Raw genomic sequence first — 22,727 nt, 5'->3', positions numbered from 1 at the left:
ATTAGGGCACCGGGTAATTGAGGAAAGATGGGGATCTCCTGAGAGCAGGGTTTGGAGGCCTGGCCGCTGGAGAAGGAACGAGGTGTCATGGGTAAGGCAAGAGCTGAAGAGTGAAGAAAGATTCTGGTACTAAAAGAAAGGAAGAGAGAGAGAGAGAAAAAGAAAAGAAAGAAAGAGAGAGAGAAAGAAAGAAAAGAAAGAAGAAAAGAAAAGACAAGAATATAGTGGAATAGTGCTAGCAATGGTTCCCTGTCATCCAAAGGATAAAGGCAACTTCTCAGTTTGCCAAGCGGAGGTCCGTATGATCCCATCCTCTTCCACCTTCACCAGACTGATTTTCCACCTCCCCCAGAGATTTCAGGTTCCCAATTATCTTGTATTTTCAGGCCATCAGCCCTCAAAATGTCCAAGCCCTCTCCTCCCCTTTTATAATCAATTCCTGTGCCTCCTTCAGCCCTTAGCTCAAAATGTCACCTCCTCCAGAAAGCCTTCCCCAGGCCCAAGACTGGACTTGGTGCTCCTTTTGCTGGGCATCTCTAGGCACTTGCACATAACTTCATTGTAGCTATCCTATGCTATAATCATTTATTTAAATAGTGCATCCCTTGCTAAGCTGCTGCTCCTTCAGGGCAAAAACTGTCTGATTGCATGTTCATATTCTCTAGCAGGTGCCTGGCACACCATAAATGCTTAATGAATAAATAGCATGGCATCCTCCAATGCACTAAGCATACTCAGGGCTTTTAGGTTTGCTGTTCCCTGTGCCTGGAATGTTCTTCCCCCAGATATCACTCCCATTAGAGTCTCTGCTCAAATGTCACTATGTTAGAGAAGGTTTCCTTGGCCACTCTGTCCAAAACAGCATCCCCAGTCACTCACCCTTACCCTGATTTAATGTTTCCTTTTACAGTACTCATCATTATCTGATATTTGTTTATTGACCATCTCCCACTACAGTGCAGACTCCAGAGATCTAGGACTTTTTCTCATTCATCTCTGTCTCCCCATGTCTAAAATAATGTCAGGCATAGTAGGTGCTTGATAAACATTTATTGAATGAATAAATGGCATGGAGATGAATGATAGAGGAATTTTGGAATATAGTGGTGGGGAAGAGGGGTTGAAAATACTACAGAATAGGGAAATGCATTGGTGGAAGTTATAGGCCCCCAGGGCCAGAGTTGGCCCTCTCAGGACTGGTAGCAAAGACAGAAGCCAGGCCCAGCAAAGGAGGGAGTAGAATGAGAGCTGGGTGGAACTCTGGAGGTGGGCACTAAGGGAGCAGAGCCCTCCTGGGAAAGCCATTGTTCAGGTAGAGGGAATGGGCTGGGCTGGAGGCCGACGTTTACTCAGATCTAAAGACAACATCCACCCCGAGCCCAGGCCTCTCTTGGCCAGATGGTTCCGGAGAAGCCTTAGCATCTGTTCCTCTGTAAATTATCCAGTGCTCCCTCCTGCCTGTCCTCTCTGGTGACAGCTGGAACAATTGCCCAGGAATTCCATCTGCTCTCCTGTCCTTCTCCCTTCCACAGCTCATCAACATTTCAGAACGGAGAGGTATCCCATTTCCCTGGGGTTAGGGATGGGAGCTGGGTCTGTCTCTTGGTGGAGCTGGCCTCAAGCCCTCATTTCTCCACCAACACATACAAATAAAACCTTGGCAGAGATTCCCAGGGTCAGTCATCTTTATTTGCCATCCTGTCCATGCGTTTCAATCTCATACAACTTTTTTTATTGTTAATTTAATAAAATCAAACTAAATGAATCAATCATATTGGTTCTTGCAGAGCTTAAAATAAGGGCTCCCAATCATTACACATCTCCACGTGGTTCCCCTTGAGTTGCCCATACAGTACTTTCAAAATGTGACATTCATTATGCTGTAAGAGCACAAACTCAGATTTTTTTTGAAATATGACTTACCATTTACTAAAAGAAATTTGTGTGAGAAAGAAATGAGGGAGATGGCTTTCTTTTCTAAATACATATAACCTTCAGATCCCCTCTCTATGTTTCCAGAAATTGTTTTGGGATCCCCAGCAGGATCACAGGCCTATGGACTCTCAGGTAAACAAACTTATGGTATATAAATTTGAAAAGTGATCTAAGCTTATATTTTTTAAACAGAAAAATTATCAGTAAACATAAACATACTTTTTTTTAAAGAGAGATTTTTTTTTTAATTTAGTGTTGGGGGAGACAGGGAGGGGCAGAGGGAGAGAGAGAGAGAGAATCTTAAGCAGGCTCCATGCCCAGGTGAAGCCCAATGCAGGGCTCGATCTCACAACACTGAGCCTAAATCAAGAATCGGATGCTTAACCAAATGAGCGACCCAGGCATCCCAACATAAACATACCTTTGAAAAGAAAGGGAGTCACAGTCCTCCAGAGCTTTAAGCTTTTAGGATATGTGAGATTAAGTTCTTTTTGAATGAAAGATGAAGAGGCTTGTTTACCTCATCACTCCTCGCTCCGTGGGTGTAAAAATGCACATGTGTAAGCCTATATATTCATTAGGCCACAATTACATCTTTGTTCACCATCACTTAAGAGACCTGTGAAGAAGGGACAAAGATTAAAGACCCCTTCTCATGGGGCACCTGGGTGGCTTAGTTGGTTGAGCATCCAATTCTTGATTTTGGCTCAGGTCCTGATCTTGGGGTCCTGGGATCAGGCCCTGCATCGGACTCTGTGCTCAACAGGGAGTCTGCTTCTTTCCCTGCCCCTCCCCATGCATGCTTGCTGGCTCTCTCTCTCTCAAATAAATAAATAAATCTTAAAAATAAATAGATAGATAGGTAGATAGATAGATAGACACCCCCTTCTAAGCTTTCAGGGTTTTACAAAGTAGATGCAATTTGCAGAAGAGTCAGTTTCACTACATTTTGATGACAGTTTTCATATGATTGTGCCTTGGTGTCCATGGGGCAGTGGGGATGCAGGTCCTACCTATACCAGCATGATCAAGTATTTCCCAGCACACAATCCACCTAGATCCAAGACCATTCTTTCACCTGATTTCATTTATGTAGACCTAGTCTCCCAGCTGGAATGAATGTATTAGTGTGTTCTGGGGTTGGCCTAACAGACTGCATAGGCAGAGGAGGGGCTTGGGCTAGAAGTGCCATCTTGGACAAAGACAGCAATTTGAGCTCCAGGTATTGGAGGAAACTGCTGGGGAAAGACTTAAAACTGTCTTGCACTCAGCCCCAGAGTCTTTTGAACTGTTCATCATGATAGCTAGAAGGGCCATTGGCCATATGCAGCTTCTTTGGTTGCAACTGACATTATGTACTAATAGTTTGAAGCCAGGAGGCTGCCTATATTCTTATTTATGACCCTGGGTGGACATGCTGGACCCTATTTATATGGTTCTTTGGAGAATGATTTCAAAACTTCAAGAGGTGGGGCACCTGGGTGGCTCAGTTGGTTAAGCAACTGCCTTCCGCTCAGGTCATGATCCTGGAGTCCCGCATTGGGCTCCCTCTGCTTCGCCCTCTGACCCTCCCCCCTCTCATGTGATTTCTCTCTCTCTCAAATAAATAAATAAATCTTAAAAAAAAAAAAAACTTCAAGAGGTGATAACTTAGTCTTCTTTCCAAGTTTAAATAATACATATTTCCTAATTCTTCTATTAATAGAAATCCACAGGCGCCTGGGTGGCTCAGTTGGTTAAGCAACTGCCTTCGGCTCAGGTCATGATCCTGGAATCCCTGGATCGAGTCCCGCATCGGGCTCCCTGCTCAGCAGGGAGTCTGCTTTGTCCTCTGCCCCTATCCCCTCTCATGTGTTCTCTCTGTCTCAAATAAATAAATAAAATCTTTAAAAAAAAAAAATAGAAATCCACAACTGCCACCCTGGTGGATAAGCTTTTATTATATGTAAATGTCTTTTTCCTAACTCAAGATGTTGAATTTGATGGGAACCTAAGAAATGTCATTTTATTTTTTTAAAGATTTTATTTATTTATTTATTTGACAGAGAGAGCATACGCAAGCACACACACAAGCTGAGGGAGGGGCAGAGGGAGAGGGAGAGCAGGCCCCCCACCGAGCAGAGAACCCGATGCAATGTGAGGCTGGATCCCAGGACCCTGGGATCATGACCTGAGCCAAAGGTAGATGCCTAACCAGCTAAGCCACCCAGGTACCCCAGAAATATCATTTTAAAGATTTTGAAACTTGATGGGATCTTGCGTTCTTTAATATTCTTAAAGCCACTTAACTCTTGGAAAATACTTAATGAAGGCAGGAATTCAAATAAATATTTCTATACCCATATATGCAATAATGCTCTTAATAGCAGCATTATTACAATAGCCAGAGGTGGAAGCAACCCAAGTACCCATCAGTGGATAAATGAATAAATAAAATGTGGTATACACATACAAGGAATATTTTTCAGCCATAAAAAGGAAGGAAATTCTTTTTTTTTTTAAAGATTTTATTTATTTGACAGAGAGAGACACAGCAAGAGAGGGAACACAAGCAGGGGGAGTGGGAGAGGGAGAAGCAGGCGCCCGGCAGAGCAGGGAGCCGGATGCGGGGCTCGATCCCAGGACCCTGGCATCATGACCTGAGCCGAAGGCAGACGCTTAATGACTGAGACACCCAGGCGCCCCTAAAAAGGAAGGAAATTCTGACACATGCTACAACATGAATGAATCTTGAGGACGTTATGCTAAGTGCAATAAGCCAGTCAAAAAAGGGCAAGTACTATATGATTCTTCTCATATGAGGTAGTACCTAGAATAGTCAAATTCTTAGAGACTGAAAATAGAATGGTGGTTGCCAAGTGGTGGGGCAAAGGGGAATAGGGAGTTAGTGTTTAATGAGTACAGGGTTTAATGAAAAAGTTCTGGAGCTGGATATTAGTGATGGTTGCCCAACAACGTGAGTGTTGGTAATCAGTGTCAATGCCACTGAACTATACACTTATTTTTTTTTTTTTAAGAATTATTTATTTATTTGAGAGGGAGAGAGAGAGCAGGAGCAGGGGCAGAGGGAGAGGGACAAGCAGACTCTGCATTGAGCATGGAGCCTGACATGGGGCTCGATCCCAGGACCCTGAGATCATGATCTGAGCCGAAATCAAGAGGCGGACACTCAACCAACTGAGCCACCCAGGCGCCTCTGAACTGTACACTTAAAAATGATTCAAATGGTGTGACGCCTGGGTGGCTCCATCTTGTTTTCTGGCTTCTGGTGGAGTCTTATCTCTCCCAACTCTAAGGCAGGGACCCCCCTGGGGCAGACTTTAGGTCTTTCCCTTCAGACTTTGGGTACCCTGAGGTGCAATCCTGGGCCTCCCCTCTCAGACTTCAATTTTGAGTCCTGGGGAAGCTCAGAAAGTACAGAAGAAACAGCTTGTCTCCGTCTTCTGGATGGTACTGGGACCCATTTGTCAGGCCCTGCTTCACTCTGGGCCAGTAGGGGCTGGACAGTTCTGCAGCCCCCAGTCTCTTTGTTAAATTAGCACCTGAAACTTGGCCACTTCTCAACTAACCCCAAAGCACACAGTCAGTGTTGGCCTTGCCCAGCTTCTTCCCTTTCCATGAGCAAGTATCTCCTGGTGCCCCAAGCCTGGCATCCAAGGGCCTGAGACCTGGCACTCCAGCCCCTGAGGCACACAGTAGGCCCTGCCAACACACACACACACACACACGAATCACACACACACGAATCACACACAGCCAAAAGGTGAGGTACAATGGCTGGTAAGGATTTCAGCCATTGAGCAACTGATTCCAACTCCTTCTGTGAGGCTGGAGTGAGGGTGGAGGACAGGAAACAACCAAGGGGGAGGACATGCCTAAAGGCCCTGCTCTGGCAGAAAGTCTCGGTGAAAGGTGACCTACTTGGACATGCTTGACTGCTTCTCTGTACCAGCTCAGCTCCCACTTGCAGCCTCCCCTTGATGGGCCGGCCAGACTGGCTTGGAGAGATGATAGCAGGACAAAACCATCAGGTAGCTGATTGGCCCTTAGCTGGTGAGGACTGGGACCAGGCCTGCATGCCCCTGGGTCTCCATGAAGTCCAGGCCCTGCAGGTGTGTCTGGTCCCCCTTAATCTGGAGTGTGTGGCAGTGAGTGGGTGTGCCTGCCCTACTAGTCTATGAGCTGTTTGAAGTCAGGGTCCAGCACTTTTTTTCATTCAGATTAATTCATTCACTCACTCAAAGAATGCTTATTTAGCTTCTGGGGTCCCCTCCTAACCTCTGACCACAGTGCTGACTATCATGCTAGGCTCCGACAGCGATGAGGAGAGATATTTGTTAGTGGGCCAATGAATGTGTGAATGAATGAGTGCCTACCCTTGCTCCCCAGTTTCTTGTCTCTGCACCCTCATTTTGTCTTGGTAATACACATAACTCATTGTTTGGAAAGGAGGCTAGGGAGAGAGGTGGGTAATGTGAGAACCCGCCCCTCAGGTGAGCGGCAGAGAGGCCGAGAAAGAGGAATCCATGTGCCTGGGGGCCCTGGAGGAGGGATTTATTGGCAGGTGCTCAGGAAAGAAATGCTAGGAAAGTGGGGAACCCCCACAGGCTTGGGAGAATGGGGTGTTCTAGAGCAGGAGTTTACCGTTCAGGTCTGGATCAAAGCCAGAAATGAACCTCATATGTCTATCAGCACCCCACCCAAAACAGAGGCCACTATTAAGGTAGGCTTAGGAGAACCCTAAAGTCATCAGGCTTCCTGCCCAATCCGCTGCCAAAGTCCTCCCTAAATTGTACCGTGAAGCAAAAATTAAAACTAAGAGTTAGCTAGCATCAGCCAGGGGGCTCTCACCACCACACAGCCCGTACCAGTCACTTCTCCCAAGGATAAGACAGTGTTTAAGAGCAGGGTCTCTGAAGTAGACTGCCTGGGTTCATATCTTGGCTCTATCACTTAACTAGCTGCCTGGACATAGGCAAATGACTGAAGTTCTTTGTGCTTCAGTTTTCCTATCTATAAAACGGGTTAAGCATAGTACCTGCCTCACAGCGTTGTCTGAGGCTCAAATGCATTCATGCACGTAAAGTACTTAGAACGGTGCCCGGTACACGGGATACCCATCTATTTACCAGCAAGGCCCTTGGGGCTCAGAAAAGCTAGATGTCTCCCGAAGGTCACCCAGCTATGGATGATGGAGCAGTCTGTGGTACTCTTGCCTTGACATCACACATCCTGGAGAGAAGCAGGAGCGATCCTGGGCTGCTCTGAGCCAGGCAGTGAGTGGACAAGGGTGGAGTAAGAACATTCATCCTCAAGGCACCTTGGAGAATGGATGCATGGGAGAAAGGGGTGGGCCCGGACCCAAGGGACCACAAAGGAAATATGTCATGAGTCTGGCATAGTGAGGAAGGTGTTGACAAGGCTGGGGCAGTGGGATAGAAAGCTCCCCAACAACTTTTGGGGAGCAGCAGGAACAGGGGAATGGGAAAGAGAGAGGAGTCAGGGATGGCCTCAAGGTTTCAAGCCTCAGTTACCCAGAGAATAGCGGGATCTCTGCCAGAAACAGGTGATTGGTCCTGAGGACTCTTGGAAATCCAAGCAGTGAGTCAAGCCCCTCTTTCTTGGAGGATTGTTAAATGGTGGAAGCAGTGTGTGTTAGAAGCTGTTTTGCAGAGACTAAATGCTGCCTGTTATGCCAAGGAGTTTCCACCCCTTGTAGTAGATGGATTCTCAAAGATACTGGGTCAGGGGCACCTGGGTAGCTCAGTTGGTTGAGCATCCAACTCTAGATTTCGGTTCAGGTCATGATCTCAGGGTCCTAGGATCGAGCCCCATGTCAGGCTCCGGGCTCTGCGCTCAGCACGGCATCTGCGCTCCTCCCGTTCTCTTTCTCTTTCTCAGATAAATAAATAAAATCTTAAAAAAAAAAAAGATACTGGATCAGAAGGGTGCCTGGCCAGCTCAGTCAGAGGAGCATGCAACTCTTGATCTAGGTGTTATGAGTTTGAGCCCCAAATTGGATGTAGAGATTACTTAAATAAATAAAACTAAAACAAAACAAACAAACAAACAAAAACAGTTGCTAAGAGACAAACTCAGCACAGCTCAGAACAGCCCAGTTCAACTTCCCATCATTGATCTAGTCACCAACCCCCTCCCTACTCCAGGGTAGGGAACAGACTTTACCAGGGACCTCCAAAGCCTCAGCAAGCACTCACCCCAGGCCCTACTCTCCTGCCTCCGGTTAACACACCTACACTTTCACACACACTATCTCCTTCTCTCCTTACAGCAGCCCCAATGGGGGGTAAGGCTGGCACTATTCTCTGCATTTTACAGATACAAAAATGTTATGAGACTTTCTCAAAGGTCACACAGCCAATGTCAATCAGTGACCATATTCCAGATCCTGTTAATTTTACTTCAGTACACCACACCTCCACTTTAAGATATCTCAAGCAGATGGGGGACAGAGGCCCAGAGACATCCCTTGGCATCCAAGGGCATTAGCTTTCTCTCTGGGAGTAACAGAATGTTGGGATAATGACCTGGTATTAAGGAGGCAGTGAAAATGGACAGTTGGAGATGTGGCAACATTATGGATAAGCACTAAACATCAGGGTTGGAACAACTCTAAGAAACCATGGAATTAATGCCTACTGTTTACAAGGGAAACTTAGGCCCAGAAAGAAGGGACTTGCCCACTGAATACTTCTGACACTTTGTCATCCCTTTGTTCCAGTTATTTATCATTGCACATAACAAATTACTTCAAAATTTAATGGTTTAAGACAACAATAATTTTTTATGTCCCAGATTCCCGTGGGTCAGGGATTTAGGAAGGGCTCAGCTGGGCAGTTCTTTTTTTAAAGATTTATTTATTTAGTTAAACACACACACAGAGCCTGACACAGGGCTCGATTCCAAGATCCCAAGATCCTGACCTGAGCAGAAATCAGGAGTCGGATGTTTAACCAACTGAGCCACCCAGGCTCCCCTACTGCAACAGCTTCTTTCTTAATGGGTTTTTATTATCATGTAGGAGCCGGGGTGATCCTGATAAAATAAGAAGCCAGCAAAATGTGATGTGGTGCACTAAATCCTAAATCAGATTCTGAAACAGAAAAAGATCATTAGTGAGGGGCGCCTGGGTGGCTCAGATGGTTAAGCACCTGCCTTCGGCTTGGATCATGATCCCAGAGTCCTGGGATCGAGCCCCACATCCGGCTCCTGGCTCAGCGGGGAGCCTGCTTCTCCCTCTGCCTCTCCCCCTGCTCCTGCTTTCTCTCTCTCTCTCTGTATCTCTGTGTCTTGAATGAATAAATAAAAAAATCTTAAAAAAAAAAGATCATTAGTGAAATAACAGGTGAAGTCTGAATTAAGTCTGGAGTTGAGTTTACACTAAGGTACCACTGTTGGCTTCTTCATCTTGACAAATGTATCACAGTAACTGCTAACACTAGGGGAATCTGGGTGAAGGGTACATTCTTTATTATCTTTGCAGCTTTATTGTATATCTAAATTTATTTGAAAATAAAAAGTTTATTTAAAAGATGGAAGTTAGATTATGTCATATCTCTGTCAAAACCTTCCAGTGGATCCCATCTGGCTTTATCCCCTATACTCTCTCTGCTTTACTCTGTTCCAGCCAAACTCACCTCTGTGTTGATTATTGAACATCAAGCATATCCCCTGCCCCTGGATGTTTGCACTAGCTGTTTCCTCTGCCTGGAATGCTCTTACCCAGATCTTTTCATAGCTCACTCCCTTATTTTATTCAGTTCTCTGTTCAAGTTTCATTGTAGTAAAAAGAGGCCGCCCACCCTGATCACCCTATGTAATAATCCCACCCTCACTCTGGCAGATTTCCCTTATCCTACTTTATTTTTCTTTACAGCACTTTTCTCTACCTGATATACATATCTATTAGCATATATTTACATGTTGATAGGTTCCTTTCATTCCATGAGGACAAGGGCTTTGTTTTAAGATTTTCTTTTAAGATTTTATTTATTTATTTGACAGAGAGAGAGAGTGCAGGCAGAGGGAGAGGGAGAAGCAGGCTCCCCGCAGAGCAGGGGGAGCCAGAAGCGGGACTCCAGCTGAAGGCAGATGCTTAACGACTGAGCCACCCAAGCGCCCCTGTTTTAAGATTTTTTTTAAAAATAATTTCATTATTTGTTCCATAAGTACTACGTTACAAGATCTTTGTAGGTTTATCTATGTTTTAAGATTTTTTTAAGTTGTGGGCGCCTGGGTGGCTCAGTTGGTTAAGTGACTGCCTTCGGCTCAGGTCATGATCCCGGAGTCCCGGGATCGAGTCCCACATGGGGCTCCCTGCTCGGCAGGGAGTCTGCTTCTCCCTCTGACCCTCCTCGCTCTCATGCTCTCTGTCTCTCATTCTCTCTGTCTCAAATAAATAAATAAAATCTTTAAAAAAAAAAGATTTTTTTAAGTTGTTATTTATTTATTTAAGTAATCTCTACACCCAATGTAGGGCTCAAACTCACAATACCAAGATCAAGAGTTGCATGTTTTCTCGACTGAGCCAGCCAGGGGCCCCAGCTTTGTTTTGTTTACGGCTATAGGCAGCTCTTGATTTATCATGCCACATCTTGTAGTGTTTGGCACTGAATTTGCACTCTTATTTGTCTCAGTTTCTGTCTTTATTGAGATTTGAGTCTGTTTCATGGGCAGGAGGAAGGATTTTGGTTGATGGTGTGCTCACTGCTTTCTCATAACCTGGAAGAAGGAAAAACAAACTTTCTCTGGGCCAGGCCCTCCCCTAGCATCCTCACCACAGCCCTGCAGGACAGACATTACTATTATTTCAGTTTTATGGATGAGGGAGGAGAATTGAACAAGGGGTTAGGTGACTCCCCCAAGGTCACAGAGCTAGCTGATGATGAAGCCAGGGTTCAGACCCAGGCCTGCTTGCTCCCCTGCCATGCTATTGATCTAGGCAATTATGCATGGGGGGCGGCAGAGGGTATTTTCCAAAGATGGCTGCCATAGATCTCCCACCCCACATGCTCTTCTTCTAATGTGGCTTTGACACTCCTCCCGTCGAGAGGTAAGTTCTGTGTTCCCCTTCTTTGACCTCAGGCAGGCTTGTAACTGTGGTGGAAGGGATGCTCTGTGACTTCTGGGGTTGGGTCACAAAAGATGATCCAGGTTTGAAGTGATTCTCTTGAGACACTTGCCTTTGGAGACCGGAGCTGCCGTGTAATCCATGTGATCGCCCTGAGGTCACTGTGAGGAAGCCCAAACTAGCCCCAGTGGAGAGGCCACAGGGAGAAGACCTGAGACTGTGTGGAGAAAGAGAGAGGCCCAGGCAGCCCACGAGTGCTCCAGGTCCTACTGTTTCAACTCCAGCTGCTGACTGACTGAAGTTTTATTCATGAGGGACAAAGTCAGAACTGCTCAGCTGAGGGGCATCTGGGTGGTCAGTCGGTTAAGCATCTGACTCTCGGTTTCGGCTCAGGTCACATGATCTCAGGGTCGTGGGATTGAGCCCCGAGTCGGACTCCACACTTAGCATGGAGTCTGTGTGAGGTTCTCTCTCTCTCCCTCTCCCTCCGCCCCTCCCCCAACTCGTGTGTGTGTGTGTGTGTGTGTGTGTGTGTGTGTGTGTGTAGAGTCTGCTTGTCCCTCTCCCTCTGCTCCTCCCCCTGTGCTCTCTCTCTCTCTCTCATAAATAAATAAATAAATAAAATCTTTAAAGAAGAAGAAGCAGCTGTTGCAGTAGTCCAGGCAAGAGATGGTGGGGCTTGGACCAGATGTCAGAGGTCAGATTGTGAAATGTGGTCAAGTTCTGGATGAACTTGAAGGCAGAGCCAACAGGATTTGCAGGATGTGGGATGTGAGAGCAAAAGGAGAGTTAAGTACGATGCCAAGGACTTTGGTCTCAAACATTGAATAGATGAAATAGTCATTTACTGATCTCGGTAGACTGACATAGGAAGCCTCCTGTTTGAGGCTGGAAGTCAGGAGTTTGCATTTGGACAGGCTAAGTTCGAGTTGTCTGTTGGGCAATCCAAGGGGAGGTGTCAAGTAGGCCGTCAGATACATGAGTCTGGATTTCAAGGAGAAATCCTGGCTGGAAACATGAACTCGGGAAATAGGAACTCAGCTTCTAGCTAGGCCTTAATTAGGACTCCATTAGGCTGAATGAGATCATGACCGGAGTGAGTGAAGGTAGAAAAGAGGTCTGAGGGTCAAGCCCTGAGGCTGTGGAAGAAGTTGGAAGGACGAAGAAAAAGCAAAGGAGACAGAAGGGGAAGCTGTTGAGGTAGGGGGAAAAGCCAGTGAAAAGCCACCTAGAAGCCCAGGTGACAGCTCTGTCAGACGCAGCTTTACCCGGCCACCGGGCCACCGAGATGAGGACACTGACAAGTGTTATCCCGGTGGTAGGGGTGGGGTGAGAGGGTTCAAGAGAAAATGAGAGAAGAGGTAAAAGACAGCAAACGCAGACAAATATTTTTCAAGAGTTTTTAGTAAAGGGGAGCAGAGAAACGTAGCTGGAAGAGAATATGGGATTGAAGGAGGATATTTATTTTAAGATGGGCGAGAGGTTGCTGGAAATGATCCCATAGCAGACTGACAATGCGGCGGAGATGGGGAGAACTGGGGAGCCCTGTAGTTACACAGGGAGAAGGATAGAAACTAGTACCCACGTGGAGGGGCTCACCTCGGTAAGAACGCAGGCAGTGCATCTATGGTAACAGGAGGGAGGGCAGGGTTTATGGAAACAGCTGCATGTAGGCGATAGAAGCCCGTGGAAATTCTCTTCAGACTGCTTCTATTTTCTCCGTGAAGTTGGAAGCAAGACCACCAGCAGGGTGAGGAGAAAGGAGGAGTGGTTGGAGTTTGGAGGAGAGAGGAGAAGGTAAAGACAGCTTTCAGGGAGGGTGGGAGAATGCACAGAACTAAGGAAATGCAGGAGCGTTGGAGGTTAATGCAAAGGACCTTTGAGGGGCATGAATTTAAGGGGAGACAAGTCAGCCTGGAGACATGTTCTTTCCAGCCACGTTCAGCTACTTGGGTGCAGGCTGGAGAAGGCACAGGGATGGAATTTTGCCAGATGAATACAATGGGAGAAAGGGGCAAGGGACAGATGATAATAATAAATCATGGAATCAGAGCTGGGTCAGGAGGGAAGCCTGGGTGGGGAGAGGGGACCAACCAAAAGGAGGTAATATCAATGGAGAAGAGACAGGGCCAATTTATCCACTGGAGGCACCATGCCTGAGGCTCACGATATTTTTAGGAGCCCACAAAATGTGTTTTTTTTAATTAATTAATTACTTAATTAATTTGTCAGAGAGAATGAGAGAGAGAACACACACAAGCAGGGGGAGCGGCAGGCAGAGGGAGAAGCAGGCTCCCCACTGAGCAAGGAGCCCGAACCGATGAGGGACTCGATCCCGGGACCCTGGGATCATGACCTGAGCCGAAGGCAGATGCTTAACCGATTTAGCCACCCAGGCGTCCTCCCACAAAATGTTTTAATTTTAATTTATTTTAAAATCAGAAGAAAAAGATGACTATAATAAAAATGAATATATAATATCAAATCCAGCCTGGATTGTATTCATCTCTTTACCAATGCGATTGTAAAATACAATTTCTTTGTAACTGATTTGTTTTTGTTTTTTATTTTTTAAGTAGGCTCCATGCCCAATGCGGGGCTTGAGCTCATGAGTCGCATGCTCTACTGACTGAGTCAGCCAGGTGCCCCATAAAATATAATTTTCAATATCTTTTTACAGAGAGGCCCATGAAGATGAAGTGCCCAGAGCCCACAAAAATTATAATGTGGCCCTTAGAGTGATCCCAGTGGATCCAATTCAATATTTGCTAAATGTAATCTAAATCTAGAATTGTTTGAGTCCAGGTACTAGAGGGCATGGGCTGAAAACAAGAGTTGGTAATAAGAAAGTATGATACTTAAAATTGAGATTATGAAGTGCATGAAACTACTGAGAGTAACAAAGTTTTAGTGACCATCCTTCCCAATGGCGGAGAAGAAGAAATCAAGGAAAAGGGAAGCTGGTTTTTTTGTTTGTTTGTTTGTTTTTTAAGATCTTATTTATTTATTTGACAGAGAAAGACACAGCGAGAGAGGGAACACAAACGGGGAGTGGGAGAGGGAGAAGCAGACTCCCCGCCGAGCAGGGAGCCCGATGCAGGACTCGATCCCGGGACTCCAGGATCATGACCTGAGCCGAAGGCAGTCGCTTAACCAACGGAGCCACCCAGGCGCCTGGGAAGCTGGTTTTATCAGTCTATTGCCATGTTAACAAACTACTCCTAAATTGAGTGGCTTAAAACAACCACCATTCATCTGCTCATAGCTTGGTAATATGGGCTGGGCTCTGCTAAGCAATTCTTCCGCGGCTCTTGCCTAGGCTCATCCAGATGGCTGTGGTCATCTAGAAGTTTGACTGGGGCTGGGTAATAGGACCTCACGTGTCTGATGGTGGCTGGCCAGGGCACCTCAGCTCTCCTCCATGGGGCTTCTCGTCTTCCAGTAGGCCAGACCGGACTTCTTTATGTCATGAATTTTCTAAGAGGACAAAGGGGCAGAATGCAAGGTGTCTTGAGGTCCAGACTCTGGGGACTCACACAGTGTCATTTCTGCCACATTCTGTTACTCAAAGCAAGTCATAGGGACAGCCCAGATTCAAGGGGTTACAGAAACAGACTCCACTTCTTGCTGGCAGAAGTGGCAAAATCACTGCCAAGGGTCATGTGGGGCAGGAGCCAGTGTGACGACCATCTTTGCAAACAAACTGATCACGCATATTGGAAGAATTGCCTATGTGATACTAAATCATCAAGAATCACCAAGAATTTGAGGCAAGTGGGAGTAAAGAGTGACAACAAGCCAGGTGCTAAAATCTTCAAAGCATAAGGGAGGCGGGAGTGATGTAATCTGATGCCATCAACTCCCAGAGCTTCACATATCTACTGTTTCATCAGTGAATGCCAATGAATTTCATTAAGGAAAAGAACTGTTCATTTTTCACAACTTCTTTGACTCAGTCACTTATCAATTTAGACTCTATCTTAAGAAAGGAACCTAAATCATGGAAAAAAACTATAGGCATGAAAATCTGTGGCCCTACTATTTATCTGGAAGCCGTACCCCCAGGGCCTATGATGCTGTCTGGCACATAGTACTAGCACATGGGTGCTCAGTAAATATTTGTTGAATGAATTTATAATGGCAAAAACAGAAACAACCTAAATATCCAGTAGTGAGGGCTAGGTTAAAGAAAAATGATGGTCTATTGGGGCGCCTGGATGGCTCAGTCGTTAAGCGTCTGCCTTTGGCTCAGGTCATGATCCCAGGGTCCTGGGATCGAGCACCGCATCGAGCCCCGCATCGGGCTCCCTGCTCCACGGGAAGCCTGCTTCTCTCTTTCTCACTCCCCCTGCCTGTGTTCTCTCTCTCACTGTCTCTCTCTGTCAAATAAATAAAATCTATTAATGGAATGTCATGTCGCCATAAAAAAAACTATGCTGGAGGACCATCAATATATGACATACAGTTAAAAAAAAAAAAAAGCAGGATAGGGCGCCTGGGTGGTTCAGTGGGTTGAGCGACCGACTCGTGATCTCAGGGTTGTGAGTTCAAATTCTGCATTGGGCTCCATGATGGGTGTGGAGCCTACTTTAAAAAAAAAAAAGCAGGAGGGGCGCCTGGGTGGCTCAGACGTTAAGCGTCTGCCTTCGGCTCAGGTCATGATCCCAGGGTCCTGGAATCGAGTCCCACATCGGGCTCCCTGCTCTGCGGGAAGCCTGCTTCTCCCTCTCCCACTCTCCCTGCTTGTGTTCCCTCTCTCGCTGTGTCTCTCTCTGTCAAATAAATAAAATCTTAAAAAAAAAAAAAAGCAGGATACATTACAGGTACTATATAAAAACACCTGGACAGGAAAAGAGTTCAAAACAACAATAAGTGGTTTTATCATGCCAGGAGGATCATGAGTGATTTTTTCTTTTTATTTTATCCTAAACATTTTTTAATATTATTGAATTTCTTTTCTTTTTTTAAAAGATTGTATTTATTTATTTGAGAGAGAGAGCATGAGCGGTGGGGCAGAGGAAGAGGGACAAGCAGACTCCCTGCTCACAGGGAGCCCACGGTGGGGTAGGGGGTGGGTGGCTGGACCCCAGGACACCAACATCATGACCTGAGAGGAATGCAGACCCTTAACCAACTGAACCACCCAGGTGCCCCTGAATTTCTTCTACAATAATAAAAAAAAGTTGTACACACTCATTGTGGAAAAGGGGGAAATGCTGAAAAGCATCAATAAGAAAAAAAAAATAGGGGCTCAGTTGGTTGGACATTAGACTCTTGGTTTCTACTCAGGTCATGATCTCAGGGTCCTGGGATCAAGCCCTCCCCTTGGGCTCCTCATTCAGCCTGGAGTCTGCTTGAGGATTCTCTCTCCCTCCACCCCTCCCCCCACTCACGTTCTCTCTCTCTCAAATAAATAAATAAATCTTTTTAAAAAGTCTATAATTCCATCATTCGGGAAAAAAAAATCACTGCCAACATTGAGATAGGTTTTTCTTTGTTCTTGCTCCCCTCCACACATACTTAACATATTCTTAGCTCTTTGGACATCTTCAGACTCAAAAGATGATTTTTAGTAGTCATATAGTGTTTACATACCATAATCTATTTGGCCTACAGTAATTTTGGACAGTATAGGTCGTTTGCAATATTTCATTAAAAGCACACACACACAAAACAAAAAAAACAACCAAACGAATGATCAGAGCCACGGCGCCACTCAAATTCAGAAAGCTCTTCAGAAAAGAGGTGATCAGAGTTTCGAACGGGGAAGTTGGCGAAGAGGTGGGGTGGGTGTGGCTGTTACGTCCAACCGCGGCTGCAAGAAAAATTAGTCCGCCCTTGTGTGTGTTGGTGGCGTCTGTAGGCAGCTGCTCTGCATGGGCCAGGGACCCCTCCTTCCAATGTTTTGAAATTAAAGATAGGGAACTCTTGATCTGAAGGACTCGAAGATGGGCAGTGGCATTCCTGCCCTCTGCCCTCTTGCCCTACGAGAACAAGAAATTGTTTCCTGTCCTTGTCTTGCACGGGTGTCTCTGAGCCATTAACCTGGAGGAGTAGTCCTGCCCCCCTCCCCTCCCCCCTCCCCCCAAACTCTCTCAGTCTGAGCTCTGGGTTTGGGCAATTGACCATTAGCCTGAGATCAGGAACGGATGTGATCAGGGTACAGAAGTGGGAACCTGGGAGGTACATCTACAGAGTCGGGGGCGTTCCCAGTCCAGGGAGGTTTCCCAGTAGTGGTCGCAGAAAGGAATGGGTGGAAAAGACAGTCTTGACAGAGCGAGGGATGGGGCGGGGGGAGGCGGTGCCCCAGGCTGATCCTTAGATAGGCATGGGTCGATCCTGGAAGGCTGTGGATGGCAATGAAGAGAGAAAGAAGAGGAGGGCGTGGAGGAGGAGAGGAGCACACAGACGAAGCAGGTGATGTAGGATGTACAAATGGAGGAGGCGTGGGCTGGTGACAGGAGGAGGGCCTGGAGCCGCAAGGGTGCCCTGAGCGTGGTTGAGATATAAAAGAGAAGCGTAATGGGAAGCTGACTGGCGAGAGCAGAGGTGGGGCACAGGATGAGGGGCGCGGGTCAGGATAGCAGGGATGCAAGATGGGAGAATAACGGCTGTGCACATTTGGCCGGCACTTGGCAGTCGGCTCCCTTTTAGATTCCCCTAATTTCCTCCTTTCGTTGAAGAAAGCGAGGGTCGGAGGGGTTAGGTGGCAGCGGAGGGTGGGGGCCCCAGGGGGCGCCGGGGCGCGGGGGAACAGGCGAGCGCAGGGGCGAGGTGGGAGCCTTGCATCGCCGGGGTGGGGGGGGGGAGGGCGCCGGACGCGGGCGGGTGGGGGGCGGGCCGGCGGCAGCTCCGGGAGGGGGAGGCGGGCTCCGCCGGCACACGCCGCCCCTGGCAGGCGGCCTGAGCGCGCGCGAGGAGCCGCCGCCGCCGCCGCCGCTCGGGGTCGCCTTGAGCCCCAGATTCCCGAGCGCTCCGCTCGCATGGCAGCCGACTCGGCGCCGGTCCCCGCGCCCCGGCCCCACGGCGGAGCCCGTCGGATCCGGCCCCGCTCTGCGTCCCGGGGCGCGCTGCCTCCCAGCCCGAGGTGAGGACAGCGAGGGCTGGGGCGCGCGGGGCTAGGGGCGCTCTGGGGATTCCAGGCCGCGGCGACCGAGATGGGAAGGGGACGTGGGAGCATGTCCGGGAGGGTGGGGTGGGGGTGGGGGAGTCGAGGTTGGAGGCGGAGACTGCTCGCTGCCGGGAACCGGCCCCCGCGTCCCCTCCGTGCCCAAGGCCGCCTCTCGGCGCTGTCCCCATTCCCGCGGAGTCCTCCGTGCGGACTGCGTTCCCAGTCGGGGCCCCTCCAGCGCCTGGACCTCGTTCGGCGCTGCCCATCGTTCGCCTCCTTCCCACAGAGCCCGCTCCGGGGCTCCTGTCTCCAGTCCCCCCGCCTGCTCAGCCTTCCCCGCCTCCGCCCTCCCGCTGCCCCCACCTCCTTCTTCTGTCCCGACGCCCCTCTTCCCCCTCGGCTCCTGTCACTCGGAACCGGAATCCGTGCCACCATCTCCGGGTCCGGCCGCCTCCCAGCCTGTGCCGTCCCACAGGTGTCCGCACGTCCGGCCGTCCATCCGTCCGTCCCTCCTGGGGCCGGCGCTGACCATGCCCAGCGGCTGCCGCTGTCTGCATCTCGTGTGCCTGTTGTGCATCCTGGGGGCACCCGTTCAGCCTGCCCGAGGTGAGCGCGCCCCCGGGCTCAGGTCGCGGCCCTGCCCGGCCATCCTTCGCTAGCGCGTTGACCTCTGCCGGCCAGAGACGGCACTGCAGCCGCTCGACCCGCGGGGTTGACCAGACCCAAGGAGTCCCCTTGCAATGCGGAGTCTCTGTTCTGCCCTAGCCCGGAGCCGAGCCCAGCCAATGACTGAGACCCCGCATCCTCCGAGCCCCGTGTCTCAGGGAGCCGAACCCTGACCCGGGCTCACCCCTCCCACGTCAATCTCTTGCAGCGGATGACTGCAGCTCCCACTGTGACCTGGCCCACGGCTGCTGTGCGCCGGACGGCTCCTGCAGGTATCTCTCTCTCTCTCTCTCTCTCTCTCTCTCTCTCTCTCTCTCTCTCTCTCTCTCTCTCGTGCTCCCAAACCCTTTGCTGCCCATTTCCCAGCAGGTCCACACCCACAACCAGGTCAAGCCCCAGGGCAGAGTGTCTAGGGGATGAAGGCCCTGCCGTTTGCTCCCCATTCCCTCATGGCCACAGGGCAGACTGGCCAGCTTCTGCCCGGCCCCCAGTTCCCCTCTGCTTTGTCTCTCTTTTGCTTCTTCTTGCTTATGCCTCCCCACTCCCAACTCCTTTACTCTCCCAAGGCTGATCCAGGAATTCTGAAACGTTCCTCCTCAAGATACCAGGAGAAAGACCTGAAGCTTGAGAGAGTTTGGAGATTGGGGACCATGAGGAAAGGGGGAGATAAAAATATAAAGAGAATGGGTTTAGCCTGAGAAAGAAAGGCTGCGGGAGGGTTGCTGGGGAGACGCACTTACAAAAGAGGATCTTTCTTGATGAATTTGAGTAATTGACTCATGGGGTGGGGGTTGGGCAAATTCTGGAGCAGGAGAAAAGTGTGTCTGGACATTAAGGAAAGGAGCTGTCAGGGCAAGGTGCTGGAGGGGCCGGCTGTGTTTGGAACACTGAAATAGTTCAGGTCTTTGTCCTGGAATTAGGATGGGAAGAGGGTCCTTATGACCTTTCAAGGTCACTCTTTTTAAACTGGTTCTGAGCACCTCAGACATGCCAGGAATGGTACTGGGGTTATTTACAAATGTCATCTTAATTTCTTCCTCAACCCAGCCCAACCCAAACCATTACAGATGAGAACACTGAGGCCCGGAAAGGTTAGACAAAGCGCAGAACCGGGACTTGAATGCTGGTATCTGAGGGTCTGATTCCATGTGTACATCCTATGACCTTGGACAACCCTATACCTACCTGGAGTAGGCCTGCTTTCCCTTAGGGGTTCTCAGATGTCCTTCTGTTTTCTAGAAGCTCTGGTCTTGCCTCCTCCACTTCCTCAGATCCTCCTCCCCAGAGCCCCGCCCCTGTGCTTCTCCCCATCAGGTGTGACCCAGGCTGGGAAGGGCTGCACTGTGAGCGCTGTGTAAGAATGCCTGGCTGCCAGCACGGGACCTGCCACCAGCCCTGGCAGTGCATCTGTCATACTGGCTGGGCGGGCAAGTTCTGTGACAAAGGTAGGGGAGCAGAGAGGGTTGCTGTTGGGCTGGGGCCCCGTGTGCCTTGGGAGAACATCCATCCATATGTATCGAGCACCTAATGGGCCTGGCTTACACCCCCCAGTACATGGTATTTTATCCTTTTAGACGTCGTGCCTGTTACCTAAGTTGGTCCTCAACCTAATCCGGTGAGGTGGGCAAGGCATCTGCCAAAAACATACTCCTTTTACAGCTGTGGAAACTGAGACCCACAGACGAGATACAACCTGCCCAATAACGTTGAGGCCGACTGACCGTGCCAGGGCCAGGAGCCCCCTGACTCCAAGTCAGTGTTGTTGGTTTCCCCCGCTACACCATACACACTCTGGGTGGGTTTGTAGTATGGGTCATGCCCACAGAGCCGTGGGCGGGGCCTGGGGGGCAGGTCTGGCTGCCGGGTGTGAGGGACTCTCCTCGAGCCGTCCCCGTCTCCTCTGCAGATGAGCACATCTGTACCACGCAGACCCCCTGCCGGAATGGAGGCCAGTGCGTCTATGATGGTGGCGGCAAGTACCACTGTGTGTGCCCCCCAGGCTTCCACGGGCGTGACTGCGAGCGCAAGACTGGACCCTGTGAGCAGGCAGCGTGAGTACTGGCCCATGGGTGGGTGGGAGGGAGGTTATGGGAGAAGCTGGTGGCAGGAGAGGGAGGGAGTGTAGAGAGGGTGGTGGTGAAGAACTAGGTCTGAGGGTCAGAAGTCCCTCACGGGAGTACCCGATGACAAAACCCCAGCCTGCCAAAGTGTCCCTAGTTCAGGGTTTCTCAACTTTCTGGGTTATCATTTGAACCATTTCTCCAACAACAAAGATCTGTAGGAGCTGGAGGGGTACCGCATCAATGTGTGATTGCTCTGGGTGGGAAGGTGGGTGTGGGGAGGCTGAGCACCTAGGATTCCCCTCGTCCCCTCGGGAAAGCCGGCTTGAAGCTCCTAGAGACCGTCCACACAGCACCTTTCTGCCTCACTGTGAATTAGGAAACGGGGCTGGCAGGGCTGGACTTGTCCTTGTTTCAGCCTCAGGCTTGAGAGGCTTCGAGGAGAATAATAGCACACTTGCCTTTGAGCCCTGCCTTTGGGGCAGGCCCCGTGCTAACTGCCTGACATTGGACTATCTCATTTAACGCTCACAATTTGGGAAGCCAGGGGACTATTCTTATTCTCATTTTTTTTTTAAAGATTTATTTATTTATTTGAGAGAGAGAATGAGAGAGAGCACATGAGAGAGGGGAGGGTCAGAGGGAGAAGCAGACTCCCCGCTGAGCAGGGAGCCCGATGCGGGACTCGATCCAGGGACTCCAGGATCATGACCTGAGCCGAAGGCAGATGCTTCACTGACTCAGCCACCCAGGCGCCCCTTATTCTCATTTTTAAAACAAGGCGTTCAAGGCTCAGAGAGAGGAGCTCACGGCGACAAAGCCAGAAAGGGGTAGAAGGGCGGCAGTGGTCAGGATGCCAACCTGGGCTACCCTGAAGGTGCGAGCTGGCCTCAATGACCTCTTTCGCTCCCACTGCAGCTCCCCGTGCCGGAATGGCGGGCAGTGCCAGGACGACCAGGGCTTTGCTCTCAACTTCACCTGCCGCTGCTTGGCAGGCTTCGTGGGTGCCCGCTGTGAGGTCAATGTCGACGACTGTCTGATGCGGCCTTGTGCCAATGGCGCCACCTGCCTGGATGGCATAAACCGCTTCTCTTGCCTCTGCCCTGAGGGCTTTGCTGGACGCTTCTGCACCATCAACCTGGATGACTGTGCCAGCCGTCCTTGCCAGAGAGGGGCCCGCTGTCGGGACCGTGTCCACGACTTTGACTGTCTCTGCCCCAGTGGCTACGGTGGCAAGACTTGTGAGCTCATCTTACCGGTCCCAGACGCCGCCACCACAGCGGACATCCCCCCGGGGCCCACCCCGGCTGTGGTGGTACCTGCCACAGGGTCTGCCCCCCACAGCGTGGGGGCGGGTCTGCTGCGCATCTCAGTGAAGGAGGTGGTGCGGAGGCAAGAGGCGGGGCTAGGTGCGTCTAGCCTGGTGGCCGTGGTGGTGTTTGGGGCCCTCACTGCCGCCCTGGTCCTGTCCACCATGTTGCTGACCCTGAGGGCCTGGCGCCGGGGCGTCTGCCCCCCTGGACCCTGTTGCTGCCCTGCCCCACACTATGCCCCGGCACGCCAGGACCAGGAATGTCAGGTTAGCATGCTGCCGGCAGGGCTCCCCCTGTCGCCCGATCTGCCCCTGGAGCCTGGAAAGACCACAGCACTGTGATGGAGGTGGGGGCTTTCCGGCCCCCACCTTCACCTCCTCAGCTTCTCGGACTGGAGTAGGCCTTTTTCTGCCGCCCCATTCCTGGGGTACACACACAGAGGGACCTCAGCCTCACACCAGAAATATTATTTTTTTAATACATAGAATGTAAGATGGAAATTTTATCCAATAAAACTATGAACGTGCACCTGCCTGGAGTCCCAGCTGCGA

The 22,727-nt window shown here is 49.7% G+C and overlaps 1 protein-coding gene across 1 annotated transcript; it reads left to right on the top strand.

Moving 5' to 3' along the window:
* Nucleotides 1-17,906: 17,906 nt before the first annotated feature.
* DLK2 (delta like non-canonical Notch ligand 2) lies at nt 17,907-22,517 on the top strand. Its single transcript, XM_045866914.3, has 6 exons — nt 17,907-18,113; nt 18,613-18,743; nt 19,012-19,075; nt 20,118-20,248; nt 20,710-20,854; nt 21,782-22,517. The coding sequence occupies exons 1-6, from the start codon at nt 18,010-18,012 to the stop codon at nt 22,515-22,517; spliced, it is 1,311 nt and encodes a 436-aa protein (XP_045722870.1). The 5' UTR covers nt 17,907-18,009.
* The last annotated feature ends 210 nt before the right edge of the window (nt 22,518-22,727 follow it).

This window comes from Mirounga angustirostris, unplaced genomic scaffold, assembly GCF_029215605.1.
Source record: "Mirounga angustirostris isolate CCGP_5_RB_7025 unplaced genomic scaffold, mMirAng1.0.hap1 SCAF_8, whole genome shotgun sequence".
In the NCBI taxonomy this organism is placed as follows: domain Eukaryota; kingdom Metazoa; phylum Chordata; class Mammalia; order Carnivora; family Phocidae; genus Mirounga; species Mirounga angustirostris.
Note: the sequence above shows the minus strand (reverse complement) of the source record. Positions and strands in the feature narration are given on the sequence as shown.